This window comes from Orussus abietinus, unplaced genomic scaffold, assembly GCF_000612105.2.
Source record: "Orussus abietinus isolate OABI.00-Male unplaced genomic scaffold, Oabi_2.0 scaffold16, whole genome shotgun sequence".
Classification (NCBI taxonomy): domain Eukaryota; kingdom Metazoa; phylum Arthropoda; class Insecta; order Hymenoptera; family Orussidae; genus Orussus; species Orussus abietinus.
Window position 1 is genome coordinate 1,851,221 of NW_019394714.1, and position 24,237 is coordinate 1,875,457.

General features: G+C 57.6%; 2 protein-coding genes across 3 annotated transcripts in view; one reads left to right on the plus strand and one right to left on the minus strand.

Moving 5' to 3' along the window:
* The window catches only part of LOC105696885, a 34,787-nt gene extending 11,119 nt beyond the window's left edge, over positions 1-23,668 (plus strand). Inside the window, exons 28-79 of one of the 2 annotated variants that reach the window (XM_023433114.1) lie at positions 42-236; positions 302-484; positions 556-1,200; positions 1,291-1,492; positions 1,563-1,738; positions 1,812-2,080; positions 2,173-2,575; positions 2,676-2,921; positions 3,036-3,176; positions 4,261-5,085; positions 5,916-6,230; positions 6,318-6,638; positions 6,711-7,016; positions 7,092-7,400; positions 7,476-7,802; positions 7,875-8,189; positions 8,272-8,598; positions 8,667-9,974; positions 10,108-10,413; positions 10,489-10,818; positions 10,890-11,198; positions 11,287-11,598; positions 11,678-11,992; positions 12,060-12,371; positions 12,456-12,770; positions 12,844-13,161; positions 13,227-13,538; positions 13,661-13,966; positions 14,034-14,354; positions 14,466-14,783; positions 14,851-15,171; positions 15,250-15,519; positions 15,635-15,826; positions 15,897-16,250; positions 16,338-16,550; positions 16,618-16,815; positions 16,924-17,118; positions 17,196-17,564; positions 17,655-18,074; positions 18,148-18,360; positions 18,457-18,639; positions 18,701-19,285; positions 19,360-20,307; positions 20,377-20,745; positions 20,816-21,016; positions 21,090-21,338; positions 21,396-21,581; positions 21,668-21,903; positions 22,032-22,302; positions 22,435-22,673; positions 22,741-22,930; positions 23,064-23,668. In XM_023433114.1, coding sequence (XP_023288882.1) covers positions 42-236; positions 302-484; positions 556-1,200; positions 1,291-1,492; positions 1,563-1,738; positions 1,812-2,080; positions 2,173-2,575; positions 2,676-2,921; positions 3,036-3,176; positions 4,261-5,085; positions 5,916-6,230; positions 6,318-6,638; positions 6,711-7,016; positions 7,092-7,400; positions 7,476-7,802; positions 7,875-8,189; positions 8,272-8,598; positions 8,667-9,974; positions 10,108-10,413; positions 10,489-10,818; positions 10,890-11,198; positions 11,287-11,598; positions 11,678-11,992; positions 12,060-12,371; positions 12,456-12,770; positions 12,844-13,161; positions 13,227-13,538; positions 13,661-13,966; positions 14,034-14,354; positions 14,466-14,783; positions 14,851-15,171; positions 15,250-15,519; positions 15,635-15,826; positions 15,897-16,250; positions 16,338-16,550; positions 16,618-16,815; positions 16,924-17,118; positions 17,196-17,564; positions 17,655-18,074; positions 18,148-18,360; positions 18,457-18,639; positions 18,701-19,285; positions 19,360-20,307; positions 20,377-20,745; positions 20,816-21,016; positions 21,090-21,338; positions 21,396-21,581; positions 21,668-21,903; positions 22,032-22,302; positions 22,435-22,673; positions 22,741-22,930; positions 23,064-23,302 — 17,228 coding nt within the window. In that variant the 3' untranslated portion in view covers positions 23,303-23,668. The remainder of the gene's footprint in view (positions 1-41; positions 237-301; positions 485-555; positions 1,201-1,290; positions 1,493-1,562; positions 1,739-1,811; positions 2,081-2,172; positions 2,576-2,675; positions 2,922-3,035; positions 3,177-4,260; positions 5,086-5,915; positions 6,231-6,317; positions 6,639-6,710; positions 7,017-7,091; positions 7,401-7,475; positions 7,803-7,874; positions 8,190-8,271; positions 8,599-8,666; positions 9,975-10,107; positions 10,414-10,488; positions 10,819-10,889; positions 11,199-11,286; positions 11,599-11,677; positions 11,993-12,059; positions 12,372-12,455; positions 12,771-12,843; positions 13,162-13,226; positions 13,539-13,660; positions 13,967-14,033; positions 14,355-14,465; positions 14,784-14,850; positions 15,172-15,249; positions 15,520-15,634; positions 15,827-15,896; positions 16,251-16,337; positions 16,551-16,617; positions 16,816-16,923; positions 17,119-17,195; positions 17,565-17,654; positions 18,075-18,147; positions 18,361-18,456; positions 18,640-18,700; positions 19,286-19,359; positions 20,308-20,376; positions 20,746-20,815; positions 21,017-21,089; positions 21,339-21,395; positions 21,582-21,667; positions 21,904-22,031; positions 22,303-22,434; positions 22,674-22,740; positions 22,931-23,063) is intronic. The other variant, XM_023433115.1, reaches the window with a different exon arrangement.
* Positions 23,669-23,722: 54 nt separating this feature from the next.
* LOC105696886 (dynein light chain 4, axonemal-like) lies at positions 23,723-24,181 on the minus strand. The gene is made up of 2 exons (XM_012419688.1): positions 24,082-24,181; positions 23,723-24,015 (listed from the first exon to the last, which is right to left on the minus strand). The coding sequence occupies exons 1-2, from the start codon at positions 24,145-24,147 to the stop codon at positions 23,755-23,757; spliced, it is 327 nt and encodes a 108-aa protein (XP_012275111.1). The 5' UTR covers positions 24,148-24,181; the 3' UTR covers positions 23,723-23,754.
* Positions 24,182-24,237: the final 56 nt, after the last annotated feature.

The following is a 24,237-nucleotide window of genomic DNA, read 5'->3' on the forward strand; positions in this document are numbered from 1 at the left end:
GCCCACGAGTCCTCCGACCGATGCCGATCCTCTTCTTGCAGACATCTGCGCGCGGTTGCAGTGCGGCCCTAATGCGGAATGCGTAGTAGATGCCCACGTGGGGTCCTGCAGATGCCATCGAGACTACGATGGGAATCCCAACGACTTGAGGATCGGCTGCCAGCCCAAGCCCATCGGCTGCTCGACCAGCTCCGACTGCTCCCCCAACATGTACTGCTACGAGCAGATCTGTCGACGTAAGTTGCTTCGCCTCTCTGCGGACTCTGTTCCGGAACAAAGAAATTAATCTCATCCGTTCCAGCGACCTGTCAACTGGACGAGGAGTGCAATCTGTCCGACATCTGCTTTAACGGTCAATGTCTGAACCCCTGCGACGTCAAAAACGCCTGCGGCCTCAACGCCGACTGCCAAGTGCGAAACCACGTGAAGCAGTGCAGCTGTCCTCCGGGCTTCACAGGAAACTCCACGATCGAGTGCGTCCGGTGTAAGTACCTCTCGATCGAAGGCAATGAGACGATCGGACGATTTTGAACGCCAGTGAATCGATACTTCCAGTTCCCGTCGCCTGCCGAGACGACAACGACTGCAGCGCTACCGATGCATGCCGCGAGAACGTGTGTCTTCCTCTTTGCAACATCGACAACGACTGCGCCCTGAACGAGAAATGCATCCAAGGGAGTTGCCTGTTGACCTGCAGGTTGGTCAACGACTGCTTCCTGGGACACGTCTGTCTGCGGAATATCTGCACCGCAGGGTGTCGCGGAGACCAGGACTGCGACGCGAACGAGGCCTGTGTCGGCAACAAGTGCATCAACCCCTGCGAGTTGATGCCCTGCGGACCGAACGCGAGGTGCACCGTGCTAAACCAGAGGGCCACCTGTTCCTGCCCCGCAGGGTTCATGCCGAACCCCAGTCCGAAGATCGCTTGTCTGAGGTCTCCGGGCACCCAGTGCCACGAGAATCGCGACTGCGAAATCGGCACCAGGTGTCTTGAAGGTTCTTGCACCCCTGTATGCTCGTCCCACGCCAACTGTCTGAGCAACGAGCGATGCGACGTCAACGGGGTCTGCAAGTCCCTCTGCAAAAAGGACGAGGACTGCAGGAGCGGGGAGATCTGCGAGGGCTTGGTCTGCTCCAAGGGCTGTCGCTCCGATGGGGAGTGCCAGAACGACTACTCCTGCCTGAACAACCTGTGTACAGGTGAGTTGGACAACTCCTTTATTTGTTGAGTAAAAATATGGAAATGCATCCAAATCCCCTGGTACGAGTTCTCGGTATCATTTCTTGCAGACGAATGCGCGCTGCCCAATGCGTGCGGCATCAACGCAAAGTGCAAGATGGCGAACCATGGCCGGCAGTGTTATTGTCCTCAGCCTTTGGTAGGCGATCCCAACGTGGGGTGCAAGCAGCCCTTCCATCCCTGTTCCCTGAACGACGACTGTCTTCCTGGTCAGACGTGCTACGACCGACGCTGTTCCGACGCGTGTAGAAGGTAGATCCCGATTTCGATCGCCCAAGCAATCCATATTTTGGAAGACGATCTAATGATCTCTCTTCATCAGTGACGCCAACTGCCTGAACGACGAGCGCTGCGATGGAGGACTCTGCAAACCCATCTGCAATTCCGATGACCATTGCGCGGCGAATCAGATCTGCAGGAACCGTCTTTGCACCGAAGGGTGTCGAAACGACAACGCCTGCTCCGCCGAGGAGTCCTGCATACAAAACGCCTGTAAAAGTAAGAGATGCTCTCTACCAATGATCGTCAACCCGAAGGAACAGGGATCATCTCTCCTTTCCCTTTTTCCTAGATCCGTGCCTAGATTCCAAGGTGTGCGGCGAGTGTGCGGAATGTCGCGTCATCAACCATGCCATTCAATGCAGCTGCCCTGTCAATTATTATGGCAATGCGCTGATCAGCTGTTCGAAGTCGCTGATTCCTTGCGATGGCTCCTGCGAGTGCAACGAAATCGGCTTTTGCGTCAAGTCTTGTGGTTCCCAAAGCGACTGCTCGTGTGGAGAGGTCTGCTACAATGGAATGTGTCAGATGAAATGCGACAACCACAACGCCTGCCACAAGGTAGGTGGTCGAGCATCGTCACATCGATCAGGGATGGTTGACGTTGAAGCTGACTCAATGGTATCAACGATCGGTGGTGATTTTTTTTCCAGGGCTACATTTGTCAAGAAGGCCTTTGTCTGGTGGGCTGTCGCATCAACTCGGACTGTCCGTCGTCCTTGACTTGTATAAACGGCAGATGCACGGATCCTTGTCTGAACGGAAACTCGCCTTGCGGGGTGGATGCGTTGTGTCGCGTCTCGAACCACCGCGTGGTGTGTTTCTGCCCGGAAGGGTTCCAGGGCGAGCCGAGCGTCAAGTGCTACCAGCTGGAATGCCAGCAAGATAACGATTGCGAGTCGAATAAGAGGTGCGGCGAAGACGGGATCTGCACAAACCCTTGTCTGAAACACGACGCGTGTGGGTTGAACGCCCAGTGCAGGGTGGTGGACCGAAACGCCCTATGCTCCTGCCCACCGGGTCACTTTGGAAACCCGAAGATCAGCTGCAGGAGAGGTAGCCAGATTTCTCAGATTTTCTTCGCGTGGGGTCGTCATTTTGAAAACGTTGAAAATTTGACAATGGATAATTTTGAAAATTGTGTCCGGTTCCTCAGGTGGGGACGAGTGCCTGAGAAGACCCTGCGGTCCCAACGCGAAGTGCAGGGACAACTCCGTAGGAGGTGTCGAGTGCATCTGCGAGCCCGGATGCTACGGGGATCCCTACCGAGGGTGCGTCTGCGAGAGAGGAGACCCTTGCAACGAGGTGCAGTGCGGAATTAACGCGGAATGCAGAATTTACGATAACCAACCGCAATGCTTCTGCCCGCCGCACTTGCCATCCGGCGACCCGGCCTATGCTTGTGAGTCCGAGTCGCGTATTTTCACAAACCCGATCGGTACTCCGATTCAGGGAAACGTTAAAAATCCTTCGGACGTCCCTTTCGCGTCATCTTAACATCGATTCGAATCGACAGGCACTTCGGCGGGAAGCTCGAAAACGGACTGTCGCACCTCAGGCTGCGGAAAGGGCGCGGAGTGCATCAGAGAGGGCACCGTCTTCGTGTGTCGATGTCCACCCGGAGCGAACGGCTCGCCCAACGTCGAGTGCTTCACAGGTAATCCCCGACACCTCCGAACCCGACTAATCGCACCAGGACGCGGTCATTGTCTTAACACCATTAGTCGAAAACGCGAGACTAACGTCGCCGAGACGGTTCACAGCGGCTGGAAGTTCTTAACCATTCTCCTTGTTCGTCGAGGAATTAACAACGGCATCGAGCGCATTAATCCGACTCACCCTAGTTAGCTGAAGTGGCGGTGACCCACGAGTACTCGAACACATCCGACGATCATTCGGCGACACGTAGACCTCGAAGTACCGGAAAGTAGAAGTAAAAACGACCAACGACGACGACAGCGACGACGACTCGACGACTCGAAGTCCCCTCGACTTTCCCCGCTCTCTATCGAGGTTGGGAGTAACGACTTTGCTTGGTGAATTGCACTCTGCGTGGGGTATCTATGGTGGGTCTCTTTTCTCGTTCCGCAACCTATGACCCCGCGGTCCGCCCCGCGTGATCGCACCCTCGTAGTCGAAGAGGACCCTCGCCTCCGCCCCGTAGAGTCGCCTCGACCTCTTTCGACCGCAGTCTCCTCCTTTTCGGGTCCTATCGGGGGAGCTAAACCGCATCCAAGACACCCTGGCACGAGGAAAACCACCCTGCCCCGATAACACCCAGCACCTCGAAAACTCTTCCGCGGGCTCCAGGGAACCCAGCAAACGATCCCTGGGAAGCGAGACTCGCGAGCACCCCCGCGTAGAACGGGGACGGGGTCGCGGCAGCGAGGACGCCACGACGGGTCGCTTGCCTTCGGTCCAAAGTATAAAAGATAAACCACCCTGAGAGAAAATTGGTATTAAAAATGTCCTTCCCAAAAAAGACGCGCCACGCGTCTACGGTCTGTGAATTGACGAGTTTTATATTCATCCCCCTATTCCTTGCCCCTCTTGAGCGCATTTTCTCTCAGGGAGGCGTCGTAAAAGAACGATCCCCGACTCCGGGGGGAGAATCGGGCGTCCCGGCCCTCGGTCCGTCCCCGGGCCCGACGAACGGGACCACCCTCGCCGCTCGAGGAGGCCCCGTTCCGGCGCAACGACGCCCTCTGACGTTTGGCCTTTCTGTCCGTCCCGACCGCCAGAGAGCGAGTGCGGCGAGGACGCGGAGTGCCCCAGCGAGAAGGCCTGCCTGGGCGGGCAATGTCTGGACCCTTGCGCGCTGCGCGGGGCGTGCGGGGCGAACGCCCTGTGCCGGGTGGTGGCGCACAAGGCTCGATGCGCGTGTCCGCAGTGCCACGTGGGGGTCCCGCGCGTGGCGTGCCGGCCGGACCCGAAGTGCGAGCGGCCGTCGTCGGGGGCGCCGGCACCCGCGCCGCCGTCGGGGCCGCCGGCGGCGTCGCGGGGCTGCGCCTCCCACGCGGACTGTCCGGGGGGTCTGGCGTGCCACGCGGCGACCGGCGAGTGCCGCGACCCCTGCCTGCCGACGGGCGGGCGGCCTCGCGCCTGCGGGCCCGACAAGCGGTGCCAGGTGCGCAACCACGAGCCCACCTGCGTCTGCAGGGGCGGCTTCGTCGTCAACGAGCTCGGCGAGCTCGCCTGCGCCCCGGACACCCTCGCGTGCACCCAGGACGCCGAGTGCCCGTCCAACGCCGCCTGCATCGCCGCCCGGTGCCAAAACCCCTGTAACGCCCGCGGCAAGCCCGCCTGCCCCGACGATAAGACCTGCAACGTGCTGGACCACCGTCCGATCTGCACGTGCACCCGCGACTGCACTCCCTCCCTCTCGATCTGTCTGCGCGACACCGGATGCCCGCCGGACCTGACCTGCCGCAACTATCGCTGCGTGGACCCCTGCGCCGAGTCCACCTGTCCGGCCGACGCCCCCTGTTACGTGGAGGAGCACAAACCTATCTGCAAGTTCTGTCCCGTCGGCTTCGTGCCGGACTCCCAGTACGGATGCCTCAAAGGTAAAGACCACATTTTTACCCCCCCCCCTGCTCCTCCTCCGCTGCTTATCTCGCTTTCTCCCTCTCTGGCTCTCTCTGTCTCTCTCTCTCTCTCTCCCTCTCTCCCTCTCTCCCTCTCTCCGTGTGTCACCCTGTCTCTCCCAGCCTCCGTTTTTACCTCTCTCTTTCTCTTTCCGCTCGCCTGCGACCCTCCCGAGCGCCGCGCAACCGTTGCGTCGACCCTCCCCTCGCCTGCCGTGCGACCCGGTCGCCGTCCGCCTGGAGTTCCTGCTAGCGACCGTTCCCACCCGAAGATCGACCCGGGGAGCTCCTCCCCGAAGGTTCCGCGACCACTTCGTCGGCGTCATCGGGACACCACTGACACGAAATCCGCTCCTACACGTGCCTTGCTCGTTACCTCGGTTCGTCGCCTCGGTTGGGCCAGGGTCGCTCCGAACCTTCTAGCCGAATCGCAAAAAATTACGGGGCGACCCTGGCCTCGACCCGGTTCGCCCGGGGGTGGAAAGGGAGGATGGTTGGCGACAGTCACTGTTAATCGGTCACGATTGCGCCCCGATTAATGTCCATCGGTCGTGTCCCTCCGTCGATGGACGTTAACGTCGAACGGAACACGATACTCGAAAGGACCCGCATCGAGTGCCCCGGGTGCTCCGGGTGCCCCGGGTGCCCCGGGTGCTCCGGGTGCCCCGGGTGCCCCGGGTGCCCCGGGTGCCCCGGGTGCCCCGGGTGCCCCGGGTGCGCCGAGGGTGCAGCCAGGACTCGAGGAAGGGACGACGCGAGCTCGCGGATCTCGGCTCGCCGTTTCGCTAACTCCGCCTTTCCGGTTGCAGAGGTCGACATCAAGGTGGAGTCGCCCTGCCACCCCTCGCCCTGTGGACCGAATTCAGTGTGCCAGGTGAAGATGGGCAGGCCGGTGTGCTCCTGCCAGAGCAACTTCGTCGGCAGTCCGCCCGACTGCAGGTCCGAGTGCCTTCTGAGCGAGGAATGTCGCAGCGATCAGGCCTGCGTCTTCCAGAGGTGCACCAACCCCTGCCCTAGCAGCTGCGGGCCAAATTCGGACTGCACCGTCGTCGACCACTCGCCGTACTGTAGCTGCGAGGTCGGCTTCGAGGGCGACGCCTTCGTCGGGTGCACTCGCATCATAGGTACGTCATTTTCGTGAAACTCGTCAACATCCTTCCTTGAACGAATTCGCGGTGTCGGATATTTTCAACGAGTTTGTCCGACCTCAGTGGAGCCGCCGGAAGTGCACGATCCCTGCGTGCCGTCCCCCTGCGGTAGCAACGCCCTCTGCAACGTGAAGGACCAGGGCCCGGTCTGCACCTGCATCCCACCGTACGTAGGAAATCCCCATGACGGCTGCAAACCGGAGTGTCGCATCAGCGCCGAGTGCCCCAGCAACCTGGCCTGCATCAACCAGCACTGTTTGGACCCCTGCCTGGGAGTCTGCGGAACGGAGGCCCGCTGCGAGGTCAGCAACCACGTCCCTGTCTGCACCTGCTTGGCCGGGTACACTGGAAATCCGTTCCAAGCCTGCAAATTGGAGATATCACGTGAGTTACGGTAGACGTCCGCATCGGTACCCACCGGTGCAGGTAGATGACGTTGGATGGTTTACTTTTCAGCCCTGCCACCGCAAAATCCGTGCACTCCACCTCCCTGCGGACCCTACAGTACCTGCAGGGTGATGGATAATCGAGCGGTGTGCTCCTGCATGCCCGGGTACCAGGGGACGCCGCCGAGCTGCCGACCCGAGTGCGTGGTCAGCTCCGAGTGTCCCCTGCACCTGGCATGTATCGGACAGAAGTGCGCAGACCCCTGTCAGAGTGGCTGCGGATTGAATGCGCATTGCCAGGTCAGCAACCACAACCCCATCTGTAGCTGCCCATCGGGATATGCCGGAGATCCGTTTCAGCAGTGCATCAAAGAAGGTGAGTCGACATTGTGGGGTCTTTCGAATTTTTTTTGTCGGAAATCCTGGACCTTCGTCTTGCTCGATCCTCCAGAAATTCGGCCGCCGACGAACCCCTGCCTGCCGTCGCCCTGCGGACCCAACGCCGACTGTAGGGTCCACGCGAACCGCCCCACTTGCACCTGCGTTGCAGGCATGTTCGGCGCGCCGCCAAACTGCAGGCCGGAGTGCGTCATTCAGGAGGATTGTCCCAGTTACCTCGCCTGCATCCGCAACAAGTGTTCCGACCCGTGCATCGGGTCTTGTGGCCTGAACGCCAAGTGCACTTGTCAGAACCATCGACCCATGTGCTACTGCTACGAGGGGTACGAAGGTGACCCGTTCTCCGGTTGCAACCCGAAAGGTACCTGTCGAGGACTTAGTTTAAGCCTGGGAATTTGGAAAATGGATTAAAATTGCTTCACGTTTCACTTTCCAGTACAAGTGTCGGTTACTCCACCTAACCAGCCTTGCAACCCGTCTCCGTGCGGCTCCAACGCGATTTGCACGGAACGCAACGGAGTTGGATCCTGCACCTGTCTGTCGGACTACACCGGGAACGCCTACGAGGTTTGCAGACCGGAGTGCGTGCAGAACTCCGACTGCCTCCAGAACAGGGCCTGCATAAACAACAAGTGCAAGAATCCCTGCATCGGAGCTTGCGGCTTGAACGCCGAGTGCCAAGTGTTCAACCATCGGCCGTCCTGCAGCTGCGCGACGGATCATACCGGGAACCCCCTCGTCTCCTGCTACGCGACCCAACCGAGTGAGTCCCGTGGAGTGTTTTTACATCCGCCACCCGTGGATTTGTCCACTAATTTATGGTTCCATCCAACAGCGGAAACGAAGGTTCCCACCGAGCCGTGCCTCCCGTCGCCCTGTGGTGCCTACAGCAACTGCAGGGTTATCGACGACCATGCGGTCTGCTCCTGTCAACCTGGGTACATAGGGAGTCCTCCGAGCTGCAGACCCGAGTGCGTGGTGAGTGCCGACTGCGACCAGAACAAGGCGTGCATCGACCAAAAGTGCGAGGACCCGTGCACGAACACCTGTGGACAGAACGCCAACTGCCACGTCATTAACCACAATCCGGTCTGTAGCTGCAACCCAGGTTTCACCGGGGACCCCCTGATCATTTGCGCGAAGGAGTCAGGTAGGTGTGCCGGTGGATCGGAGTCGATTTGCATTTCCGCGGACATCAAATAACCGATTTTCCCGGATTTTCTCCTCTGCAGTTGTGACCCCCTCGCCGATTCCAAGCGGGAACCCCTGCCTGCCATCCCCCTGCGGCCCCAACTCGCAGTGTCGCGAGATCGACGGTTTCCCTGCATGCTCCTGCCTACCTGGCTACCTGGGCAGGGCTCCGAATTGTCGTCCAGAGTGTGTCATCAACGAGGAATGTCTCGGGAACTTCGCCTGCCTGAACGAGAAGTGCATCGATCCTTGCCCAGGGTCCTGCGGTGTGAACACGTACTGCAACGTCGTCAGGCACCGGCCACTTTGCACCTGCAACGCCGGGTACACCGGCAACCCGTTCACCGAATGCATCCCTATCGTGCAAGGTAAGTTCACTTTACAAACACAGGGGTTTCCACCTGAGAATAGACTGAAGATAACCAAGTCGTTCCAGAACCCACCACGACGGAGTCGCCACGCACCCCCTGCGACCCTTCGCCCTGCGGGGCAAATGCAGTCTGCAGCGACAGGAACGGAGTAGGGTCCTGTGTCTGTATTCCTGAATACTTCGGAGATCCTTACACGGGATGCCGACCGGAATGCGTCACCAATACCGACTGCAACCGCAACAGAGCCTGTCTGAACAACAAGTGCGTGGACCCGTGCCCTGGAGCCTGCGGTCGCCAGGCCACCTGTTTCGTGACCAACCACACTCCCTCCTGCACCTGCATGCCAGGCTTCAGCGGGGATCCTTCGCAAGAATGCGTCCGCATGGAGGTGACCACCCCGCAGGTTACTTCCGACCCGTGCGAGCCGTCGACCTGCGGACCCAACAGCAACTGCATCGCCTCCAAGGGTTACGCCGTGTGCTCCTGCAAGACCGGCTTCATCGGCAGTCCACCTTCCTGCCGACCCGAGTGCACCACCAGTACCGAGTGCCCGCAGAACAAGGCTTGCATCGACAATACTTGCGCCGACCCCTGTCCCGGCAGCTGCGGCCAAAACACCAAGTGCCACGTTGTCAACCATAACCCGGTGTGTAGCTGCGCCCCAGGTTACACCGGGGAACCTTTCGTCCATTGCGCCAAGATCGAGATGCCTCTCACAGGTGATAAGACGCTGGAAGGTGGAGTCAACCCCTGCGTGCCCAACCCCTGCGGCCCGAATTCCCAGTGCAAGGTGGTCGGTTCTCAGCCGGCTTGCTCCTGCACCCCAGAATATTTTGGACGTCCTCCGTTCTGCAAACCAGAGTGCAAGGATAACTCGGAATGTCCTCCATTAACGGCTTGCATCAACGAGAGGTGCAAGAACCCCTGCCAAGGCGCCTGCGGACAGTATGCCAGGTGCGCCGTGCAGAACCATGCACCCGTGTGCACTTGCTTCGACGGACACACCGGGGAACCATCGCTCGGTTGCACTCCTATACCCGTGACGGAGCCCGAGCCAACGAACCCCTGCGAGCCGAACCCCTGCGGACCGAATGCGCAGTGCCGCGAGAGGAATGGCGCCGGGTCCTGCACCTGCCCCCTGAATTACCTGGGCGACCCCCACGACCCTGTCAGAGGATGCTACCCCGAGTGCGAGGCAGATAGAGACTGCCCCTCTCACTTGGCTTGCGTGGAATTCAAATGCCTGGACCCCTGCACCTCCACCTGCGGACTGAACGCCCTCTGCCAGGTCGCCAACCACAACCCTGTCTGCAGCTGCCCACCCAACTATACCGGGGACCCTTACTCCGTCTGCATAGTCGAGGAGCTGAAAGGTATCCTTTCCACTCTGATATCGTTTCAATTATGAAATGGGGAATATTCATATTTAATGCAACATCATTTATTTCTTAATCATCGAACTCTTCCGAGTCCGATAAAATAATTTAATCGGCCCTTTGCCTCCAGTTTACCCCAAAGCTGACCCTTGCCTTCCGTCGACCTGCGGACCCAACAGCAAGTGCAAGAGCGTCAACGACCAGGCCGTGTGCACCTGCATCCCTGGGTTCATCGGGCTTCCGCCCAACTGCAGGCCAGAATGCACCGCCAATTCCGATTGTCCGGTGCACCTGGCTTGCGTGAACAGCAAATGTGCGGATCCCTGCGTGAACACCTGTGGGCTGAGAGCTCAGTGCACCACCAGAGGCCACAACCCGATCTGCACCTGCCCTTCTGGCTTCACGGGGGATCCGTTCAATCTCTGCTCCCCTCATGGTAAGGACCCTTTCTCGATCACCTCGTCCCGAGTATTAATCCGTAGCTTCATGTCGATTCTTTGCCCTATTTTAGTAACCGAGGTGATCCCGGTGGTGGAACAGGTGCCATCCTGCACCCCGTCACCCTGTGGGCCTAATTCGCAGTGTCAGATAATCTCTGGCACGCCTGCTTGTTCCTGTTTACCGAACTACATCGGAGCTCCCCCTGAGTGCAGACCAGAATGTGTCTTAAGCTCGGAATGCGAGAGCCATCTCGCCTGCGTGAACCAGCGATGCCAGGACCCTTGTGTGGGGTCCTGTGGGATCAACGCTCGCTGCCACGTCTCGAACCGCATCCCTGTCTGCACCTGCATGGAGAGTTTCACCGGGGATCCCTTTTTCCAGTGCACCGTCATTCCGATCAGTACGTGTGGGCAAAAAGCTGTCCTCGATGCTTATCGTTTTTCTTCGATTTCCTCCTTCATTTTTCCTCAGGTACCCAGCCAACGGTTCGAGATCCTTGCAACCCCTCACCTTGTGGACCGAACACCGTGTGTCGAGACGGAGACTGCGAGTGTCTTCCGGAGTACTTCGGAAGCCCCTTCGAGGGATGCCGACCGGAGTGCGTCCTCAGCAACGAGTGTCCTCGAGATAAGACCTGCGTGCGCAATCGATGCAAGGACCCTTGCGTGGATGTTTGCGGAGAAAACACTCGTTGCGACGTCGTCAACCATATCCCTGTATGCTCCTGCGTACCTGGATTTATTGGCGATCCTTTCGTCAAGTGCAGGGAACAACCTAAAGGTGCCAAAACATAGAAAAAATGTACCGAAACGGGCAAGCGATTATTTCGTTCGTTACTCCGTTTAATATATGGATTTAAAATCAACAGAGGTGACAGAGTACGAGGATCCGTGCAGCCCCTCCCCCTGCGGACCGAATAGCAACTGTAGGGCGAACGACCGACATGCGATCTGCTCCTGTCTGCAAGGGTACCTCGGGGTGCCTCCGTTCTGCAAGCCGGAGTGCGTTGTCAGCTCGGAATGCTCGCCTACCAGAGCTTGCATCAACAAGAAGTGCGTGGATCCTTGTCCGGGATCCTGTGGGTTGAATGCGCGCTGCGAGGTCATCAACCATTCTCCGATCTGCAGCTGCCTGCCCAATCAGACCGGAGATCCTTTCAGGAGTTGCTACGATAATCCAGGTAGTGTTAAATTTCCTGATGAATTTTCTTTTGGTATTTGAACCCAACGAGACTGAGAATTTGTGCACTGCGTCCGCAGTTGTGGTGGTCGAGCCCGAGGACCCCTGCAGCTCCAAGCCCTGCGGCCCTAACGCGCATTGCCGCAACGTCAACGGAGTTCCATCCTGCACCTGCCTGCCCTCCTACATCGGAAGTCCACCCTCGTGTCGTACGGAGTGCATAATAAATCCTGATTGCTCAACGAACAAGGCGTGCGTTAACTCAAAGTGCATAGATCCCTGTCCTGGATCTTGCGGAAACGACGCCGACTGTAAGGTCATCAACCACGCGGTTATCTGCACCTGCCCCGCAGGGTACACCGGAAATCCGTTCGTCCAGTGCATCGTGAGGAAAGGTACGGATTCGAGATGCGCGGCATTCTTGTAGGCAGGAGAGCAGCTGCACCCGTTGTCTGATTGCAGAGGAGGTGAACCCCTGCGAGCCGTCGCCCTGCGGACCCAACGCGGTCTGCGAGAAGCAGGGCAGTGCCGGAGCCTGCAGATGCGTCGAGTTCTACCATGGGGATCCATATGAAGGATGTCAACCCGAGTGCATCATCAATCCTGACTGCCCCGCGAATAAGGCTTGCTTGGGAAATAAGTGCGAGGATCCCTGTCCAGGTGTGTGCGGAACCCTGGCGCAGTGTACCGTGGTGAATCACATCCCCGTGTGTACTTGCGTCCCCGGATACGTCGGTAACCCGTTCACCCTGTGTCGACCCGAGGAGCAGCCAGGTAGACCAATTGACGACCGAATGACCAGGATAGACTCCATCAATAATTTTAATCACTAATAAATGCATTTAATATCGAACTCAGTAACGGAGAGCACCCGAGTGGAGCCGTGTACGCCGTCGCCCTGCGGACCGAACAGCATCTGCCAGGTGGCGAACTCTCAGGCCGTGTGCATCTGCCAGGACAATTACATCGGTGCTCCTCCGAACTGTCGACCCGAATGCGTGGTCAACTCGGAGTGTCCCCAGAATCGGGCCTGCCACAAGTACCACTGCAACGACCCCTGCCCTGGCACCTGCGGGGTGGACGCGCTGTGTTACGTGGTCAATCACAACCCTCTGTGTACTTGCCCCTCGGGCATGACCGGAGACCCCTTCTCGAGGTGTTACGTCCAACCAGGTGAGACCAGAAGCTGAAGAAAAATTCTAAAGACGTTGGATGCGACGTTACCCGTTGTCTATTTTTCATGCAGCCATACCACCGGCAGCCATGAGAAACCCTTGCGCCCAGAACCCATGTGGACTGTACGCGGAGTGTAGGAGCGTTGGCGACCAAGCCGTGTGTTCCTGTCTGAAGAACTATATAGGATCGCCTCCGAACTGTCGACCAGAGTGCTCCGTCAATACCGACTGTCTCCCCAGCCAGGCTTGCATCTCAGAGAAATGCCGCGACCCCTGCATCGGCTCCTGCGGCCAGAACACCAACTGTAGGGTGCAGAATCACATTCCTACCTGCATCTGCCAACCGGGCTACACCGGGGATCCGTTCAACGAGTGCTCACCCATCATCGGTGGATATCTTGGCACTTAAAACTTTGTTCTCTAATTTTTTTTAATCATCACCTAATCGTTGCAGAAGTGCCGCCCGTGCCTGCTGACCCCTGCAATCCGTTCCCCTGCGGCCCCAACGCCGTGTGCGACAATGGAGTGTGCACCTGCAGAGGGAACTACTTCGGTGACCCGTACACCTTCTGTCGACCAGAGTGCACCATGAACTCCGACTGCGACAGGACCAAGTCTTGCATCAACCAGCGGTGCATCGACCCCTGCAACGGCATCTGCGGGGTGGATTCGCGATGCGACGTTGTCAACCATGTCCCCATGTGCAGCTGCCCACCTGGCACGACTGGAAATCCGTTCACATTCTGTCGCATATATCAGCCACCGAGTGAGTGCGACCTGCGATCTTCGCAGCTTAGTCGATCTGGCCCCGCAAGGGCAGCTTGCAACAGTCGTTCCTAAGGTTTCCACAATAATGGCATTTAAAAGGGTAAATCTGATATTTTTTAGCCGTACCCGCGGAGCCCTGCACTCCATCCCCCTGCGGACCTAACAGCATCTGCAGAGTCGTCGACGACTATGCCGCTTGCACCTGCCAGGACGGCTACATCGGCAATCCGCCGTCTTGCAGACCGGAGTGCATCGTGACTGCGGAGTGTCCTCTCACGCAGGCCTGTTTGTCGAACAAGTGCGAAGACCCCTGTCCGGGAACCTGTGGACAAAACGCCAAGTGTCAGGTCGTCAATCACAACCCTATCTGCAGCTGCGAGGAGAAGGACACCGGAAACCCCTTCGAGCGCTGCTACCCCATGGCTCGTAAGTGTAGCAAATCTCATCGTCAGATCGAGAATTATCGATCTCACGACCGATTTCTTTTTCCCAGTCGAAGGCCCGAAGTTGCCTAGGAACCCATGTGCACCTTCCCCATGTGGTCTGAACGCGGAGTGTCAGATTCGCGGCGACAGTGCCGCGTGTTCCTGTCTGCCGAATTACGTCGGAGTTCCTCCAAACTGCCAGCCAGAGTGCACGATCAATCCTCAGTGTCCTCCTCAGCTCGCCTGCATCCAGCAGAAGTGCAGAAACCCCTGCGACGGGCTCTGCGTGCTGAACGCGCGTTGTTCCGTCATTAACCATCACGCGGTTTGCACCTGCCTGGAGGACTTCACCGGGGATCCCTTCAACAGCTGCCAGCCAGTGATTAAAGGTAAATCGCGAGGCCTGATCTATTTACGATCGGACCCCAAGCCTCGAGATCGACTCTTTGCCCATTCTGTAGGGTGTCGGAATCAATTTTCTATCCCTTCAAATTTTTTAGAGCTCCCAGCACCACCCAAACCCTGCGACCCCTCGCCCTGCGGCGCCAACGCGTACTGTAGAGAGTCGTTCAACGGGGTCACCTGTGAGTGCACCCCTGGCTACAGAGGCAATCCCTATGATGGCTGTCGGCCCGAATGTCTGGTGAACAGTGACTGTCCGGCTTCTCGAGTGTGCACAAGGATGAAATGCGAAGATCCCTGCATAGACACCTGCGGCTTGGGCGCCATATGCACGGTCTCCAACCACGTGCCCATCTGCTCTTGCCCTGCCAAAACCACTGGATATGCCTTCACCTCCTGCGAGCCCATCGCCATCGGTAGTTAAACCACGAATGGATATAATCAATGGGAAAGGACGAAAAAAAAAGAAACTATTTTTTTCAGACGTCGGAATAGTGGACCCCTGCAATCCGTCACCCTGTGGATCGAACACCATCTGCGAAAAGTCTGGCTCCACCGCCACCTGCAGGTGCCTACCAGGTCTGACCGGCGACGCGTCCAGCGCTGCTGGGTGCAGACCCGAGTGCGTCCTGGCCTCGGACTGCCCTGGGGACAAGACATGCGCCGACAGCCGGTGCATCGACCCCTGCAGCAGAGACGTCTGCGGACGAGCCGCCACCTGCAGAGCGGTGAACCACAGTCCACTCTGCAGCTGCCCCCCGCCACTCTTCGGGAACCCGTTCGTGGAATGCTACGAGAAGGAAGGTACATCTTGAACCACGACCTCGTCCAATCTAAAGATGGATCGACGACGAAGAGACTAATCTGGTTTGAATTTCTCAGAGATCGATCCTTGCAATCCTTCGCCATGTCGATCGAATGGCGAGTGCCAGGTCAGGAATGGCGTCGCGTCTTGTATATATCCCGAGTGCGTTGTCAACTCGGATTGCTCGAGAGATAAGTCTTGTTTCTCGAGAAAGTGCAGGGACCCTTGCATCGGGGCGTGTGGAGTCAACTCGCTCTGTCAAACTGTCAACCACAAGGCCGTTTGTTCCTGCCCCAGCGGATACGAGGGTGACCCCAGGATTCAATGCAGGATCCAGGACCTGCCAGGTAAGAGGAGAAATGGGGCTCCACGGAGAAAGACCTTGACGTCAATAATTGGACAATAATTAATGCAATTGCTGGTTAATTTCAATGCGCGGGTAATTTCTATGTACTTTTTCAGTCGCACCCAAGCCGGAATGCTACCAACACGTGGACTGCCCGATGGAGATGGTCTGCGTCGAGCGGAGGTGCGTCGACGCTTGCAGCCTGAACTCCTGCGGGATCAACAGCCGATGCCACGTGCAGCTGCACAGGGCAATCTGTATCTGTAACCCCGGATTCACCGGGAACCCCCAGACGGGCTGCAGCGAAAGTGAGTGTCCTAAATTTAAGGCGGAGTCGATGGAGGAACTTTTATAAACTCTAAAATGCTGCATCCGCAGTCGGATGCAAGAGCGACAGCATGTGCCCGCCAACCCAAGCCTGCGTGAACAAAGAGTGCATCGACATCTGTCTGGTGATGCAATGTGGACTGCACGCACAGTGCCAGGCCGATGGATTCCACAGGGCCAGCTGCCGCTGCCCGGAGGGATCCTTCGGCAACCCCTACGAGGAGTGTCGAAGACCGGAGTGCTCGGTGAACCAGGATTGTCCGTCTTTCCTGGCTTGTCAAGCTGGAAAGTGCGTTGATCCTTGCAACTGCCCTCCCAGCGCGCAGTGTTACGTCGACGACCATCGCCCCACCTGCAAGTGCACCGCAGGTTTCGTGGGCGACCCCTACGTGTCCTGCACTATAGGTAACTTTATTGTTACACCTGCGAATTAACCGTTTAAAATTAATCGACGCTCGATAAACGACGCACTCCGTGGTGACGGTATTACAGAGCCTGTCAAGAACCGACCCGAATGTCAAAATGACGGGGACTGTCCAAACAAATTGGCCTGCTTCGACGGTACCTGCGAGAACCCCTGCGAGCATTCCGTACCCTGTGGCACGAACACTAAGTGCACCGCCGTTGGCACCCTTCCGACCAGGACGATGATCTGCGAGTGTCTGCCAAATTTCATCGGCGATGCCAACGTTGCTTGCCGACCATGTAGGTATCACCTGCGTCATCACTTGCGCGACGAGGGAACGCGTGCTAACGTTATCCGTCCTCTTAGTGGAAAAAGTCATCGAGCCGGAGTGCACCGCGGATTCGGAGTGCAGCCACGACGAGGCGTGCCTGAACAGGAAGTGCACCAACCCCTGCACTCTCAGACTGTGCGCGAACTCGGCGGAGTGTCGGATGCGCGACCACCGGTACACCTGCAGCTGCCCCCCTGGAATGATCGGCGACCCCTACGTCTCCTGCTATCGAGGTAAGTCCCCGTCTCTTCTGTTTTTTAAATGGTAGCGCCCGAGTAATCGAGTTTCAAAGAGAGTCTCGAAAAGCTAGGTCCGATGGAAATGTTCCCTCTGTCCGACAGAAGTCTCCATCACGCCGGAGTGCGAGTCGAACTCGGATTGTGCCCCGACCTTGGCCTGCGTGAACCAGGTTTGCCAGAATCCGTGTCTGGATAGAAATTGCGGATCGAACGCCGAGTGCTCGACCATCGACCATCACCCGACCTGTAACTGCCAGCAAGGGTTCGCGGGTAACCCGCAGGTGCAGTGCTTCAGACGTGAGTGTTCGATAGACTTCCGCGACCGCTGTGGAATTTGAATATATACGAAGTTGTACCGCTACGATAAATTTCAGCGAGTTGCCGAACCAACGACGACTGCCCCTACGACAAGAACTGTCGCAACGGCAACTGCGTGACCCCGTGTCTCGGCGACGACGTCACCTGCGGTCGAGGAGCCAAGTGCACCGTGATCGCCCACGAGGCGCAGTGCTCCTGCCCCCCTGGGACGCAGGGCAACCCTCAGATAGCCTGCATCTCGGCAGCCTGCCAGTACAACGAGGACTGCGACGACCACGAGGCTTGCGACAGGCTGAACCGAATCTGCCGACCCGTGTGCGAGGACGACACCTGCGCAACGAGTGCAACCTGCATCCCGAGAGACCATCAGCCCAAGTGCATCTGCGGGCCAGGGACCACAGGGAACCCTCACGTCGAATGCACGAGTAATGCCGAATTTTGTATAAACCACCCGAGTCTCGAAAATAATTCAATTGATCTTTCGTAATTAATTTTAGAAATTATTTCCGTTTCAGGGTTGACGCCTCAGCCAGGCGTCTCGATCGTGCCGGAATGCAGCCAGGATAGAGAATGCGCTTTAGGATTGATCTGCCTCAACGGGAACTGCAAGGACCCCTGCATCACCTCCAACATGTGCAGCGGCGACCAGGAGTGCAGGGTCCTCGACACGGTGCCGCTTCGAATAACCATTTGTCAGTGTCCTAAGGATACGATCACCGACGTCAATGGCAGGTGCAACAGAACGGTGTCGAGCGACGAGTGCAGGTCCGACCAGGAATGCCGAGACCACGAGAACTGTCTGAACGGCGGCTGCAAGGAGGCCTGTCTGGACACGAACTGCGGAATCAATGCTCAATGTCGGTCCAAGTCGCACACCGGGATCTGTACCTGCTCCCCGGGTTACACAGGGAACCCTTACGTGGAGTGCTCAAAAGGTGCTACTTGCTACTTGTCGATCGTGACAATCCGATCATCGGCGACGTTCGTTCAACTCCTCCTCCATTTTAGTTCCCCCCGATTCCGGATCGTCGGTGTTCGTGGACTGCTACAGCAACGACGACTGCTCGAGCGACAGACGATGCACCAACTCCCGATGCATCAGCCCCTGCCTCGTGGATAACCCTTGCGGCAGGAACTCCCTTTGCCACGTCAGCGACCACCGGCCGATCTGCAAATGCCCCATCAGCTACGCGATCGACCGCAACGGAAACTGCGTACCGCGTAAGAGCTCCTCCTTGACGTCCTATAACTCATCTCGAGGAGTTTTGGTTTCTTCGCTTCCGGACAAGGTCTCAGCAGTTTTTCCCATCCTTGCAGCCAGCATAATAGCGGAGTGCAGGTCCAACTCGGACTGCCCCAGCACGGACAGCTGCATCAACGGACTTTGCACCAGCCCCTGCAACTGCGGCGACAACGCGAAGTGCGTCGTCCTGAACCACTACCCATCCTGCAGCTGCCTTCCTGGTCACTCCGGGAATCCTCAGCTGGGATGTACGAAACGTAAGTATCCAGAAAATGCTGCTGGAATGTTTTCGGTTTTAATGCGAGATTATCTTTGCAGTGGAGTGCGAGTCCGACACCGACTGCGGGTCCCAGGAGACGTGCTACAACAATCGATGCATCAACCCCTGCAGCCTGGAGAACGTTTGCGCGATAAACGCCGAATGCTACGGACAGAACCATCGCTCCGCTTGTCGATGTCTACCCGGGTATAACGGGAATCCTCGGGCGGTCTGCGAAAGGGTGGAGTGTAGCAGCAATTACGAGTGCGTCTCCAACCTGGCCTGTCAGAACGGCAGGTGCGTGGACCCGTGCATAGAGAATTTCCCGTGTGCCCAGAACGCGATCTGCGCCGTGAGGAGCCACGAGCCGTTCTGCAGGTGCCCGGAGCACCTGCACGCCGGAGACCCTTACTCCTATTGCCAACGACCCGCGGTGATCGTCGACCAACCCGAGTGCAAGCTGGACGTGGAGTGCCCCAGCAAGCTGGCCTGCTTCGACGGGGTCTGCAAGGACCCCTGCGCGGAGATCAGACCCTGTCTGGCGAACGCCAGGTGCAGCGTGCTGGACACCGCGCCGGTGCGCACGATGGTCTGCACCTGCATCCAAGGCTGGCTGACCGACCTCGACGGAACCTGCAAACCGAGTAAGATGGAAACTTAATATCTTATTTGATATATTTTTATTTACGGACTGGATGACGACGAGAATCATTTTCAGTTCCTCTGGCGCCAGTCGGAGGCTGCACCGCGGACGACGAGTGCAGCGACCAGGAGGCCTGCATCGCGAGGCTGTGCAGGACCCCCTGTAGCTGCGGCTCGAACGCCGAGTGCTACGTGCAGAATCATAAGCCGGTCTGCTCCTGCAGGCCAGGGTACCAAGGGAACCCCTACACGGCCTGTACCTCGGTTGAGTGCAGGACTCACGTGGACTGCCCCTGGGACAGGTCCTGCCTGAACGAGAACTGCGTGAACCCCTGTCTCCTGTCGAACCCGTGTGGGCTGAACGCCGAGTGCTTCGCACGCGGCCACGTGGCCGACTGCAGCTGCAGACACGGTTACCACGGAGATGCGTTCGAGCGCTGCGACGTCATCAGGTGCTACACCAACGCCGACTGCCCGGCGAATCGCGCCTGCGTGAACGCCCAGTGCGTGGACTCCTGCGTCCAGGAGAATCCTTGTTCGTCCAGGGCCGAATGTCACGTTCGAGAGCACCTGCCCATCTGCAGGTGCCCGGCAGGTTACGCGGGCAACCCCTACGTGGACTGCAGCCTCGAGGAGCGACCCGAGTGTACCGCCGACGACGACTGCCCCAGCGTGCTGGCCTGCTTCTCCGGCAAGTGCGAGAACCCCTGCACCGTCATCCACCCCTGCACGGAGCCTTCCGAGTGCCGAGTGCTGCCGACCTCTCCGACCAGGACAATGATCTGCGACTGCCCCAGTGGATACGTCAGCAGCGGCAGTGGCACCTGCCAGGCCATCAAGTCCATTGTCACCATTGAGTGCACCCGCGACAGCAACTGCGCCAGCGACAAGGCTTGCGTCAACGCCCTCTGCAGGGACCCCTGCGGCTGCGGCTCCAACGCGGTCTGCAACGTCGTCGAGCACAAGCCCATCTGCTCCTGTCTGTCCGGATACGAAGGGAACCCTAACATCGAGTGCGTCAAAGGTAAGCGGAGTGGATCCCTTCCTAGGACTTGGCCCACTGCGTCGACCTGACCCGATCTTCCCGTTTCAGCCACGGGCTGCAGGTCCGATCGCGAGTGCAGCGGCACCGATGTCTGCGTGCAGCGCAGCTGCATCCAGGCCTGCACCTCCAGCCTCGTCACCTGTGCCAGGGAGGCCGAGTGCCGCGCCATCAACCACAGGGCGATCTGCAGGTGCCCCGCGGGATACGAGGGGAACCCCCGAGTCTCCTGCATCCTCGCGGAGTGCCGCAGCAATTCGGACTGCCCGACCAACAGGGCCTGCATCAACAGCAGGTGCGAGGATCCTTGCCTGGCCAACCCCTGCCAGCCCGAAACGATCTGTTCCGTCAATGCCCACGTCTTTGAGTGCACCTGCCCGCCAGGGTACGCTGGGAGCGCGAAGACGGGCTGCACCAAAGGTACGACGTTTCCTTACCGGGAAGTTTTCTCGAAAATAATCAGCTTCTAAATTCCAAACGTCCATTCCAGTGGCCGAAAAATGCAAGATCGACTCCGAGTGTCCTGCCCAGTTCGCCTGCTTCGATGGGGAGTGCATCAACCCCTGCAAGAAGATCCAGCCCTGCGGAGTCAACACCAGCTGCAAGGTGCTGGACACCGTCCCTGTGCGGACGATGATCTGCAAGTGTCTCCCCGGGTATTTCGGCAACGCCATCGTCCGCTGCACAAAGGGTATGCGACATTAAACGATCGATCGTGCCCTGAATATTTATTCGAGTAATCTTTTCACCGTTCGAACCTTCAGCTCCCATCTGCGAGGCCGACAGGGGTCAAATCCGCGACGAGAACGGCAACTGCGTGTGTGCTCCTGGCAGTGCTCTCAACGCGAACGAGATCTGCGTTCCCTGTCGCACCAACTCCGGGATGATCATCGACAACAAGGGATACTGCGTTTGCGCCCTGGAGAGGGGCATGATCATCGACGAGTACGGTCGTTGCGTGTGTCCCACGGAACACGGATACGTCCTGGATGCATTCGGATACTGCAAACTCGGTAAGTGACCCTGCAACGTTTTCGCGGTATCGGGATCATTTCTCGTACCTTCCCCAGTTGGACTTACATGCCTGAGCAACGACGAGTGCGTCGACAGCCAGTACTGCGAGAAAACCACGAAGACCTGCGAGGATCCCTGCAGGAAGCAGATTTGTGGGGGGAATGCCGTTTGCAGTGCGACCAACCACCAGGCCATCTGCTCCTGCATACATGGCTACAGTGGCGACGCCTACTTCTATTGCAGTAAGTGAACGAGAAGAGCGATCCTTTTTTCCGGCTACCCGGGGTCGTATCTAAATGGGCGTCGTTCGTCCGGTTCGTCCTCGCAGATAACAAGAGGGACTGGAGGACCGACTTCCCCACGCCGGGACTGGTGGCGAACTGCTTGTCGGACGGCGTGCAAGTGGAGATCAACCTGCTGGACGAAGGATTCGATGGCCTGCTATATGTTAAGGGGCACAGCAAAGAGGAGCAGTGTCGACGAATTATATTGATACCCGAGACGATGAGGAAGTACGTGGTGATCAAGATCGCATTTGGAAGCTGCGGCTTGATCCTCATCAATGTAAGTCGGGGTTTAGCTTGTCGTGACTTCGTGATTGCACTTATCGAGGTGACGTTTACGGGGCAAAATTTGAAACGGTTCGCCGTCCCTCGGAGGTTCCCGTTGATTTGCGTTTAATTTTTTCCCAGGGCGAGGCGAGCTTCGTGCTGGTCATCCAGAAGCACCCGAAACTGGTGACGTACAAGGCGCAGGCCTATCATTTCACCTGCATTTACCAGACCGGGGAGCAAAACGTCACCCTCGGCTTCAACGTCTCGATGCTGACGACCGCAGGGACGATCGCGAACACCGGCCCTCCTCCGACGTGTCTCATGAAGATCGTCGCCCAGAACGGGAACGAAATCAGCTCGGCGGAAATCGGGGACAACCTGATGCTGCAGGTGGAGGTGCAGCCGTCGTGTAAGTCGAGTCAAACCTAGAGTCGATTTACAGAGATGAGTGGAGAGAACGCTCGCGGTCTCCGCCTCATCTCAGCAATTTTTTAAACTATTCTGCGACCTGCAGAAAATTAATGCCGACATCATTTTTCAGCGATTTACGGCGGTTTCGCCCGCAATTGCGTGGCGAAGACGATGGAGGACAATCAGGAGAACGAGTACCTGGTGACCGACGAAAATGGATGCGCCACCGATCCGACGATTTTCGGCGAGTGGGAGCTCAATCCTGACTCCCAGTCTCTAATGGCCAGCTTCAATGCCTTCAAGTTCCCCAGCAGCGACAACATCCGATTCCAGTGCAACATTCGCGTGTGCTTCGGTCGTTGTCAGCCGGTAAGTCCCTGCAAAACGATAGGTTACGATGAAAGATGTCCTGGAATTAATGGCGCGATTTTCTCAGGTTAACTGTCGAGGGTACAACGCCTTCGGACGTCGGCGCAGGTCCATCGACTCCGACGCCAACGAAACGTTGAGCAGCGCGACCGAAGAGTACGAAGGCCAGTTGAGGGAAGAAATAACGATTCAGTCGAATTTGATCTTCACCGTGGAGAGGAGAGAAGAAAGATACACGGCGGACCCCGCCGAAGGTAGTAGTTTCTTTTGGCAGTGCGTGGCGTGGGCGGTCATGGTCGTCACGGCGTGTTTTCATTTCCGAACGGAGAGATGGATAAATCAGGTCGAATCGACGAGAGGGGATGAAACGGCTCGCCATTTCTGTTCCAGTTCCTGCTGCCCAGCGCGTGGAGGACATCTGCGTGTCCATGGTGGGCTTCGTAATCTCGTTGGTGATAACGACTCTCCTCGCCCTGGTCGCCGTCGCCATCGCCGTTTCTTGTTGGCTGATGGCTTACCGACGCCTGCCAAAGAGCACGGGACCCCTGCCACATCCCCCCGAGTTCCCGAACCCTCTGTTCACGACGGAATCGGTGGCCGAACCGTCGCCCGACTATCACATCTCCTAGACATTAGTTGAACGTTACTTGGGCGATGCTCGGTCAAGGATATTAATTTAATCCACTCTCAGCGCGGAACATCGTCCAACTTCTTATTGCTAGCGAAAGCTCGATCGTAATCTATCGGCATCTCCTTCGGCGACTGATTCTCGTATCTCTTTCGAAGGATCGAGCGAGACGCCTCCTTCTTAGTCTGATGAATCGTACTAATTTATCTCTTAATATACCTTTTACGTTAAGTTTTACGTAAGTTCGCTTTCAGTCGCCGGAAGACTTGTCTTTTTCTCCGCACGTCATACAACGAATTCATCCCCGGTGCATTGCAAAGCTAAATAAGCTGTACATTTTATACCTAATCAAAATGTATTAAGATGACGACGTTCGCTTTATTATTTAATAATGGGGTTCGCGGCAACCGAAATGGGGGAAAACACGGTCGAAGTGAAATCCAATCCGCGACTCTACGTGAACCCGGTGACCGTTCGCCAGACCAAGATGGCGATGCTCCCCCCGGTGTACATGAATAGCAGAGACTTCTCCTGGTAGGTCATCGAGAAGGAAAACGACTCGCCGACGATCACTTGAAACGGGGGACTGAATTTCTGGTCCACGGCGTGCTTTATCGTCTTTGCTGCCAACTCGTAATTGTCGGCGTACTTTTCGACGGCCGTTACGCAGAGCTCCGTCACTTCCTGCCTCATCTCCTCCGACATGTCGTTGTACTGCAAGGATACGCATCTAATTCACTTTCCCCGAGCACATTGACCATCGTTATTCCGCTATTATACCTTGCACAACGGGTAAGTGTGCGTCACCAGCGGTGGGACCTCCTTCTTAACCTCTCCAGCCGACATGGGAGAAAACTCGAAGGCGAATCTCTTTCGCAAAACTACGATTCAAAACTAGCTCGCGACCCCCCGTTTGACATCGTTCCACGTTTTTGA

What these genes read in the sequence shown, in the direction of transcription:
- LOC105696886 (XM_012419688.1), bottom strand. Translation starts at nt 24,147, where the DNA reads ATGTCGGCTGGAGAGGTTAAGAAGGAGGTCCCACCGCTGGTGACGCAC. An exon ending in ACACTTACCCGTTGTGCAAG is followed by an intron (nt 24,016 to 24,081) that starts GTATAATAGCGG and finishes GTATCCTTGCAG; the next exon opens with TACAACGACATGTCGGAGGA.